Genomic DNA, 11,266 nt, shown 5'->3' on the forward strand with positions numbered 1-11,266 from the left:
GGGTGAGGGCATGTGCTGGGGCGTGGGAGTGGCTGAGGAGAGGTCAATGGGGGGAAAAGGGGATGTATGTAATACTTTAATCAATAAAGAATTAAAATAAATAAATAAATGGTGTTACAGAAACTAAATCTTAAAATGTGAAAGATAGGGAAAGATGGGAGGAGAAAAAGATGAAGGAATGGAGGGAGGGAGGAAGAAAGGAAGGAAAGAAGAAAGGAAGAAGGGAGGCAGGGAAGAAGAGAGAAGGGAGGTGGGTAAAATATGTGTTTCTTTAGGGCTGGTATTTAGCATGCAGATGCTAGCATGGCTGCACAAGTTGTTAAAATATTGAAATAATCTTATACCATTTGGCCATTGCTTCCCTGAACTCCCTAAGTGGCCCCTTTCCTAATAATGGGGTAATCCAAGCATGAAGACCTGGCACAGGGGGTGCCGCCAGCCTCTGCTTTAGCTCCGGTCCTGGCATCTGGTCGCCATAGTCAGTGCCTGTGCCTCAGCAGGGGTTCGATGCTTTGAACAGCACCTCTGGGTTTACCCACCTGAATCCCCAAGTAGCCTGTGTAGAGAAGAGACACATTCTAGGACCTGAGTCACCTTACCTTTGATGTGGCAGACCCTTCTGGGATGGGGGGTGTGCCTGACTAGATAACAGCTTCCATTTCTAGACACACTATGGCTGCTTTTGCTCTCAAATTGAGGAGTAGACGCTGGGGATTTGAGGCTCATGTTCACGGAGTGTTGGTTTCTCCCTCTCCACTGTTGCCACAAAATGCCTTGGGGTCTACCTTATCCTGGCTTCCACTTCCAAAGGTGCTCATATCCTGAAATCACAGAATGACAATCGTTCCGTCAAGGGGTTCTTGACATTTTCTGACACAGCAATTATTTCTCCACCTTCTTTGTTTGCACTAAATTATTTCTCGTTTCAAAGCAATGTGAAGCTATTCTGCTTTCGGACCACATTTTTTGTAAACTTTGAAATCAATCTAGGCATGGGTGGAACAGAAAAATTTTCTCCTGGAAAAATCAAAACATTTGAGAGAAACTTAGAGTATATTCTATATTGAATTGCATTTAAGGTCACTTGGTTGACTTTCCAACATAAAAATAGATAACATGGTTATTATCAATTTTAATATAGTAAATTAAAATAATAGTTTTAAAATACAATACCCATGAAAGTGCTTTACATTAAATTAACTTTAAATAAGGACCTTTCCTATTGTACTTTAATAAAATCTGCATCTTAAATTTGTGTCATCTTCTGAGAAGATGGTAAGTCTGAAGAAGAAAAAAAGTCCAATAGCAAAAGAATGATATGACATTTATAAACTGCAGAACCTTTGGCATGTTGTTCTTTGCAGTATTCAGTACTATTTAATGATATTCCCTCAATCACTCAGCAACCATTTATTAGACACATACAGTGCCATAGTCCCAAGGGATAAAAGATAATGTTATAGCTCTTGGGGAATTCACAATCATTTGGGAAAGAAAATTTCTGGATTAGGAACCTAAGAAAGAATTATTTAACTTTTCTTAAAGATGGTATACTGGTCTTGAAATTTAAGAAGGAGTTTTTTGTGTGTTCATTGTATGTTTTCTATCTTACATAAAAATCTTATTTATCACAGCACTATTAGGAAATATACATTTTATTTTTAACCGAGGCAGGGAGTTTTTCTGGTCAAAATAATTTGCGGTGTCAAAATATTTCCATATTCTAGAAAGTCATTTCAAGAATTTGTTGGGGCAGGTATTTTTAGTTCATTGACTATCTTTCTAGGCTAGAGCAATCTGTATTCAAGCTTTTCAAGGTATATATTCAGAGTGTATGGTATAGTAATTACTAGCCCTGTTGCCACAAAACATCTGATTTTCATAAATTATAAAATTATTCTGGCTGAATAAAATATATTTCAATATTTTAAATTCATAAAGTGTTACATAACAATAAATATATTTTCTTATTGTTACTTATGAGTAATTAGGAGGTAGTTCTAGCCTCTTTGTGAAAATTAAACCTTAAACTTACTCGTTCTTCTTTCTATGTGAGACTTTTGTACAATCAGGTCGGTAAATTAATTTTTTTTTGTATTGGGGAAAAATGGCACAGTAGGCAGTTTGGAGAGTGAAAAGGATGTTGAGCTATAATTAAAAAGTGGGATTTATGGTCCCAGCTTTGCCATTAATGAGCAAAGTAACCATGGGTAGCTTGCTTTATGTTCTAGGTTTTGGCTTGCTCATTTGAAACCCGTAAGTCATTACATGTCTGCTGGAATATTTAGCTATTCTACGATGTGTTTTTCCCACATCAACTCTCTTAGTTAATTTGAAGGATAGTGAAGTAGTTTAAATTCTGGTATAAAAGTAAAAAAGCAAACAGTGCAAAGAATTATTCTTCCTCCTAGAAAATTGCAGAGTAGTCTGAAATTCATCTTGCTCTTATATTTCAAAAGGTACAGTGCTTATAGAAAATTTAATAATCTGATGTTATAGCTTTTATTGTTTCTATTAAAAGTTTCAAAATAATGTTAAAGTAATAAAGGTAAAGTATACATATTTTATCCTCACATATCATTTAAAGTTCTACACAACTTAACATATACATTATGTACTATTGAATGTCTTATTTAAACTTCAAAGTTTTTACAGGTGAAGTAAGTGAATAACTCAGGACAAAGCTATACTTTGATTTGTTCTAGAAAGTAATATAATGATTATAAAATAAAACTACCCTCAAACTTGAGAAAAAGCAAAATTATGTTTTTCTCTGTGCAAGGCACTGTCGAAAGAATGAAAATTAAGGGAGAAAATATTTGCAAAAGACAGACTGAGATAAAGGACTTGTAACCAAAATATACAAAGAGCACTTAAAAGTCAACAGTAAGTAAACAAATAGCCCAATTAAAAACTGGGCAAAAAATCTGAACAAACACCTCGTCAAAGAAGATCATCAGATGGCAATAAGCGTGCATATGAAAAGATACTCAACATCGTTGTCATTAGGGAATAAAAAATTAAAACAACAATAGATACCACTATATATGTATGAGAATGGCTGAAGTCCAAAACACTGACAGCAACAAATGCTGACAAGAATGTGGAGCATCAGGAACTCTTATTCTTGTTAGGGGGATGCAAAATAGCACAGTCACTTTGGAAGACATATTGGTAGTTACTTACAAAGCTAAACAGTTTTACCATGTGACCCAGCAATTGTGTTCTTTGGTGTCTACCCAAAGAATTGAAAGCTTATGTCCACACAGAAACCTACACATGAATGTTTATTCATAATTGCCAAAATGGAAGGTGTCCTTAGACAGTGAATGGATAAACTGTGGTACATCCATACGATGGAATACTCTTCAGTGCTAGAAAGAAATGAGTTATCAAGCCATGAAAAGACATGGAGGAAACTTAAATGCTTATTGCTAAATGAAAGAAGCCAATCTGAAAAGACTACATATTGTATTATTTCAACTATGTGACATTCTGGAAAAAAAATGCAGTGAGTAAAAAGATCAGTGGATACCAGGAGTCCCAAAGGGAAATGGGGGAGTAATGAATTGGTGGAGCACAGGGATTTTTAGGGCTGTGAAACTAATCTATACTATACTGTTCTATACTATAATAGTGGACACAGGACATTATGTATTTGTTGAAATTCATAGAACAAAGTAAAGTGAACTCTAATGTAAACAATGGACTTTAGTTAATAATAATGTACAATATTGGTTCAGCAGTTGTAGCAGCTTTACCACACTAACGCAAATGTTAATAATCGGTGAAACTTGGCAGGGGGGATATATACAGGGTGTCTCCCCAAAATGTAAACACACTTTAACAGCTAATAGCTCAATTGATGTTTCTTTCTTTTTAGATTTAATCTATTATGCCTTTATAATTATTCAAAGTGTGTATACACTTTTGGGGGGATACCCTGTATGTGGAACTCACTGTACTATCTGTTCAATTTTTCTATAAGTTTAAAAACTACTCTACAAATAGTCTTTGATTTTTTTTAAATCTACCTTCATAGCCTGAAGAAAAGCAAGACTATTTTGCCTACTATTAATAATGACTACATCTTTCTCTTTCACCTGTTGCCTGTACTGATTTCAACACTTTAATTCACTGATAATATTGTCCAGTGATTTTCATGGATATCTTTACAAAGTCCATGAATTGCTTTGGAATAATATTTCTCTATTAAGATTTCTCTTTATGACAAGCATTAATTTTAGGCTGTAATTTTTAAGACTTATAAACACAGAAGAAATTAAAGAGTTATTTATTCTCATACAAAAAGGTAGATATTTCTTCCCCAAAGACAAGAGAAATATGAAAAGGATATATTATTAAAATAAAGAATTAATACAAAATAAAGAATTAATAGGAGTGGATACCAGGAAATAAATTATTTATTAATTGATAAACATTATCTTTATTGGTGAATCATAAATCTTATTTACTTTGTAATGAAGTGACTAAAATTTTTTCTAAATCAATATTAGAGAAACCCATCAATGCAAAACTGGTCAATGTATGTCATGGATGGATTCTGTAGACTAACTCAGAATTATTTATACAAATGGGCTATGGATCACTTATGATGGCTCAAATACAGTTTAGTGATAAATAATAGGTGTATTTTGAGAAAACACACAAGGAAAACAAAAAACACGCACTTGTTTCCAGTATTTTAGCTTAATAGGTCTTTGCTATATAATATTGAGCAACAGTGCTCAGCCTTTTTTCCCCACCACGATAAGCATAACAGATGATGTTCACATAAAAGACAGATTCCCATCATGTGTTCAGGTTTTAAAGAATGCATCCCAAAATTGTGGGGAAGCAAAGTACTAAAAACAAATTTTCAATCACCACAACTATGGTGTGTCAGTAACTGTTGCTCAGAAGAGCTTTCTAAACAGGTTTTAATGCCAATGTTCCCAATCAGGTAAGCACATGGCATTGCAACCAAAGCCAGAGATACTGTTAGAAAATCATCCTTCTTGGTATTAGTAATTCCTTTTAAAAACTAAATAATTTGTGCGCATAAATATTTTGGTTATTATCAGTAAATATCCAGAGTCTCAGCTCACTACCTGTGTATTGCAAAACCTAGGCTGAGACCTCCTGACTTCAAAGACACACCCAAAAGATTTGCTGAGTAAAAGTAGCTGCATTCCATTTATAATGCTATTTTAATTGTGATGCTAACACTGAAGAGGAAAAGAAAAACCCATCTAGAGGTAACTCTGGAGAGAGCTAATTAAAATTACTATTCACCTTTCAGAGAACTGTGCAAGTACTTCTGGGACAATATTTCCTTTCCTGTAATCTCTTGAATTTAGATGCTATATAATAAAACCCTAATATGCAAATCGACCAAACGGTGGAACGACTAGTCCAGTGATGGTGAACCTTTTGAGCTCAGCGTGTCAGCATTTTGAAAAACCCTAACTTAACTCTGGTGCCTTGTCACATGTAGAAATTTTTTGATATTTGCAACCATAGTAAAACAAAGACTTACATTTTTGATATTTATTTTATATATTTAAATGCCATTTAACAAAGAAAAATCAACCAAAAAAATGAGTTTGTGTGTCACGTCTGACACGCGTGTCATAGGTTTGCCATCACTGGACTAGTCACTATGACGCACACTAACCACCAGGGGGCAGACGCTCAACAGAGGAGCTGCCCCCTGGTGATCAGTGCACTCCCACAGGGGGAGCGCAGCTCAGCAAGAAGCTGGGCTCACGGCTGGCGAATGCAGCAGTGGTGGTGGGAGCCTCTCCTGCCTCCACTACAGGTGGGCGGTAAGGAGCGAGGGGACCTGGACTACAAGAGCCCTGGACTGCGAGAAGGATGTCTGATTACCGGCTTAGGCCTTATCCCCTAAGCCAGCAGGCAGACATCCCCTGAGGGTTCCCGAACTGTGAGAGGGCACAGGCCAGGGCCAGGCTGAGGAACATCCTCCCCCCCACCCGCCATCCCTGAGTGCATGAATTTTGTGCACTGGGTCTCTAAATGATTGAATTTCCGTTAAATTACAAAATCCTCAAAATAGGTGGTTTTCAAAGTATTAGTAATCCTTCTGGTCCTATCTCTGGCCATTGTTACTTAGAAAAATACCACACATCTGCATTAAATATTAATATTTTAGGTCCAAAATAGCACATATGTAAAATTTATGCTTACAAAAGGAGAATATTATATCTGCTCAATGAACAGCTAAAGTTACTATGAATCCCTAGGGATGCAAAGATTATTATTTAGGTGATGAAGTCTGAACCATTTTGCATTTTCAGGCCCACTAGCCTAGAGTGCAGGACCCTGAGATCTTCCCATGGCTTCTTCCCTCACTTCAGCTGTCACTATAATGAGACTTTCTCCACAGGCTTCCTTACTCTTCTCTAAAGTAGTTCCCACCACCATCCCAGCCTCAGTCACTCTCTACCCTGACCCTCCTTAAGCTGTCTTCATAGTGTGTCATTCCTGACATATTTTTTTACATTTCCTTGTTTATTTTCTGCTTCTCTCTAGTCCAACTTTCCACCTCTGTATTCCCAGTACCTATCACATAGTATATGCTCAATAAGTATTTATTAAATGAACTTAAATGTTTCCCACAAAATAAACGTCTTTATCTCATAAACTTAGCATATTTATTTGTATGATCTCCTCAAAATAGGTGGCTACTCTAAAAGATAATACTTTACGTTCTCAAAACAGACTTATTTGGCTTTTACATAGTCTTGAGAAGAAGATGAACTTGAGTCATTAACTGAATCACACCTAAAAGTTTTGAAGATTATCTTTAAATGGTGTATTTAAAGTTGTACCTGAGGACAGTTTTAAAAGAAGGCAGTCTGGTCGACAGGAACTCAAGGCTGTTGATACCCTTCAAGCCTCAAAATAGGTCTATACTGACTTGTCCTTAATTTCCTTAAATGTTTGCACTTGAGCAGGGAGATTTAATTGGCAGAGACAGTCTAATGTCTAATGCTTCCAGAAGAATATAGCTGTCTCCCTCCAGATTCTCCCACTCTTGCTCCAAGGAGCCTACGTGGCTCCCTGGTTGTTAAAATACATTACACAGCTTAGCAACCTGGTAACATTCCGTAGAGATCTCTGAGTTCCAGAACTTCTGCATTTGCCATTCTCTTCAGAGCTCCATTTACCCACAGCTTGACAGAACCACATGGCAGCATGACTTTAGTTTTAGATGTGTGATAGATCGAATCAAACACAAGAAAAAGAGAAAGAAGAGAAAAGAAAGCAATTTTAATTGTATTGATAATCCCCCCCCCTAATTCTGCTTAAAGAACACATACATGCAGATGTATTCAAGCTTAGCTCCCCTAAAACCTATGGCAAGAAAATATGAAGGATTTTAAAGATATCACAGCCATCCTGCTCTAGTGGTCAGGTGACCATGCTGCTGTTCAACAGGCTTGAAAAAAATTGAACTGTTAATTAAAAGTCATAAACATTAAGTAATACAGTTGAAGTAATAGCATTGCCTATGAAAAGTGAAGATCGAGTCATACATTGTAATTCCATATATGCACACACACACACACACACACACACATATAGCATATATGCAGATGTTGTCATCAGCTATCAGGATTATATATACTGGTGCTTCCCAACATTTTTCTTTTCATAGCACACATGATTTTTAATTTCTGAATTACAGTCTCCAAAAGCAATGTAGATCATTTCTGAAGGGCAACTACGAATTTACAACAATGTAAGGATGGACTCTCAGTCTATTTTCTTGACTGGCCCCCGAATTAAAGGGCTCAAGCTCTCTGCATGCCTATAATCTATTCAAGACCTAAGCTACTTTATTGTATTTTATGGGGGATTTAAAGGACTTTCTAAGGGAATTTTGGCATTTTGAGATTTTTGTTCTATACTCTATCAGTTGGGTATTGCTTTACACAGCTAGTAAGAGACTTATTTCTCCCTCATATAAAAGAGTTCAACAATCCAAGGTTGGTACGGAAACTCTATGGGGTCATTATGGACTTAGATTTGTTCCATGTTTTAGTTCCATCTTCCTTAATATGTGGCTTCCCTTCTTGAAGTTATCGCTTGCCTAAGATGGTTCTTAAAGTTCTAGTCATCCAAATGGCTGCTGTATTTCCAGACATCAAATCCATAGTCCAAGAGAAAGGAGAAGGAAAGAGGGGTAAGCGAGCCAAAGACATGTGCTGGTTATGTGCTCCCTTCATATCACTTCCATGAGTCCCAGACAACAATCTAGATGCATTAGTCACTTCTAGTAGCAAGGAAGAATGGAAAATGTAGCTTCTCACATGGTCACAGGGGTAGTTACTAACCAAAGAGGGAGAAAACACATACTGGGTTTTAAATCTCTACTGTAGAACCTGACATTCGTACCTATCCCCTGGGTAAGAATGACCTACGCTCTATGAGGTTGTACCTTTCCTTAAAGAGGGCTGAAACCATTACAGGGAGTCGCTACTGGCTATGTAACTAGGCTCTGTTACGTTTACTGTATGAAGACCTATGGGGAACTTTCTCACCTCGTTACTAGAAAAGAAAATGATACAACTGGTTTGTTTGGACAGAGTTTGCAGTCATTCCGTCAGAACCAAGGTACGGAGGCACTGCTACACTGCTCAGGGCAGCACATATATCCTTGTTGCCATGGTAACAAGCAGACTACCAGCCCAAGACACTATTGTTTTCATCAAAGATAAAAAATAGATGGAGAAATTTCTTAGAATATGTGCAGAAATTTATGAATGGTGATTAGCAATTTTTAAAACACTGTGGTAGTTATAAGCAGGACACTCCACACGTTGTTCGTCATCCATAGACACTTTGAGTATGGCATGGACTGAACTGTGTCCTCCAAAATTCATGTATTAAAGTGCTAACCCCCAATGTCACTGTATTTGGAGATCGGCCCTCTAAGGAGGTAATTCAAGAGATAAGAGGTCATAAGGACAGGTCCTAATCTGCTAAGACTGGTGTCCTTACAAGAAGAGAAAGAGACACCAGAGCTCGCTCTCCCTCCATGCGCACACTGAAGAAAGGCCCTGTGAACCTAAAGCAGTGGTTCTCAACCTTCTGGCCCTTTAAATACAGTTCCTCATGTTGTGACCCAACCATAAAATTATTTTCGTTGCTACTTCATAACTGTAATGTTGCTACTGTTATGAATCGTAATGTAAATATCTGATATGCAGGATGGTCTTAGGCAGTGATGGCGAACCTTTTGAGCTCGGCGTGTCAGCATTTTGAAAAACCCTAACTTAACTCTGGTGCCATGTCACATATAGAAATATTTTGATATTTGCAATCATAGTAAAACAAAGATTTATATTTTTGATATTTATTTTATATATTTAAATGCCATTTAACAAAGAAAAATCAATCAAAAAAATGAGTTCGCGTGTCACCTCTGACACGCGTGTCATAGGTTCGCCATCACTGGTCTTAGGCGACCCCTGTGAAAGGGTCGTTCGACCGCCAAAGGGGTCGCGACCCACAGGTTGAGAACCGCTGAAAAGGGTATTATGCTTAGTGAAGTAAGTCAGGCAGAGAAAGACAAACACCACATGATTTCACTTTTATGTGGAATCTAAAGAACAACATAAATGAACAAACAAGACAGAAACAGATTCATAGACACAGAGAACAGACCGATGGTTGCCAGAGGGGAGGGGGTTGGGGGGCTGAGTGAAAAAGGTGAAGGGATTGAGAAGTACAGATTGGAAGTTACAAAATAGTCATGGGGATGTAAAGTACAGCATAGGGAATATAGTCTTTAATATTGTAATAACTATATATGGTGCCCATTGGGTGAGGAAATATCACAGGAACACTGTGTAAAGCAAGCATGTCAAACTCGCGGGCCGGCAGGCCGCATGCCTCATTTACTTAAATGAGGCACGCGAGTTTGACATGCTTGGTGTAAAGTATATGATTGGCTAACCACTATACTGTACAACTGAAACTAATAAAAAATAATATTGAAAGTAAACTCTAATTTAACTTTTCTTAAATTAAAATATAGCCAAAACCGGTTTGGCTCAGTGGATAGAGCGTCGGCCTGCGGACTGAAGGGTCCCAGGTTCGATTCCGGTCAAGGGCATGTACCTGGGTTGCGGGCACATCCCCAGTGGGAGATGTGCAGGAGGCAGCTGATTGATGTTTCTTTCTCATCGATGTTTCTAACTCTCTATCTCTCTCCCTTCCTCTCTGTAAAAAATCAATAAAATATATTTTAAAAAAAATTAAAATATAAAAGAAAAGCCCTATGAGGACATAGCAAGGAGGCATCTGCTACTAGCCAGGAACCAACCCTGCCCAGCACCCTGATCTTGGACTTCCAGCCTCCAGAATTATGACAATTTTTTGTGTGTGTATTTTAAGCTACCCAGTCTGTGGCATTCTGTTTTGGCAGCCCAAGCAGGTTAATACCAGTGTAAGTTTGCAGGACACTGTTAGGTCCATTTTCGCCATGTGTAAGCGGTGTGGCCAGATCTTGGAGCTGGGTACTTATTAGGTCTATTCATTCTTATCTTCATTTTGTATTTACTATAAAAGTGCCACTGGAGTCTAATTAACATATAAGAAGGCAAATTAATGTATGAAAGAGGTGCCTCTTGCAATTACATTTTGGCCAAGCACGACATGGTCGGTGGTCTCAGCCCTACATGTTTCCCTTCTTGTCATTGTATTGAATCTGACTTCTTTAGCTCAGGATTATGTTTACAAAATTCATTCATATTGTTGGGAGTAATTGTAATTGAATTTCATTTCTGTACGGTATCCTATTATCGAAAATGCCATAATTTACTTATTCTTATGCTGATGATCATTTGGGTTGTATATACATTTGGCTGTTTTGAAATAATGCTCCTATGAACATTTTTGTGCATGAATTTCTATTGAACACATATGTAGAATGCTGAGACATAGGTTATACATCTTTACTGGATAAGGTCAAAAGTTTCTTAATGTCATAATGTCAATTTGTGCCCCTTCCAGTGATGTATAAGAATTTTGGTTGCTCTGTGTTCTTACAAACACTTGATATTAATGTCTTTTTACATTTTTAGAGAGTTTGGGTGGTGATTAGTGGTATCTAATTGTGACTTTAACTTTTATCTATTTGTTTGTTTATTTATCTGAGGTAGAATTTGTGTACAATAAAATTCATGTTTTTAAAGGAATACAGTTCAATGAGTTTTGACAAATGTGCACACCA

At 37.2% G+C, this 11,266-nt stretch overlaps 1 protein-coding gene across 1 annotated transcript in view; it reads right to left on the reverse strand.

The window, feature by feature from the left end:
- Positions 1-820, reverse strand: part of CUNH4orf17 (chromosome unknown C4orf17 homolog) — a 26,480-nt gene extending 25,660 nt beyond the window's left edge. The window contains exon 1 of the mRNA XM_006100296.2: positions 600-820. Coding sequence (XP_006100358.1) covers positions 600-726 — 127 coding nt within the window. The 5' untranslated portion in view covers positions 727-820. The remainder of the gene's footprint in view (positions 1-599) is intronic.
- Between the last annotated feature and the right edge of the window lie 10,446 nt (positions 821-11,266).

The sequence above is a fragment of the Myotis lucifugus genome, unplaced genomic scaffold (genome assembly GCF_000147115.1).
Source record: "Myotis lucifugus unplaced genomic scaffold, Myoluc2.0 scaffold_308, whole genome shotgun sequence".
Lineage (NCBI taxonomy): Eukaryota > Metazoa > Chordata > Mammalia > Chiroptera > Vespertilionidae > Myotis > Myotis lucifugus.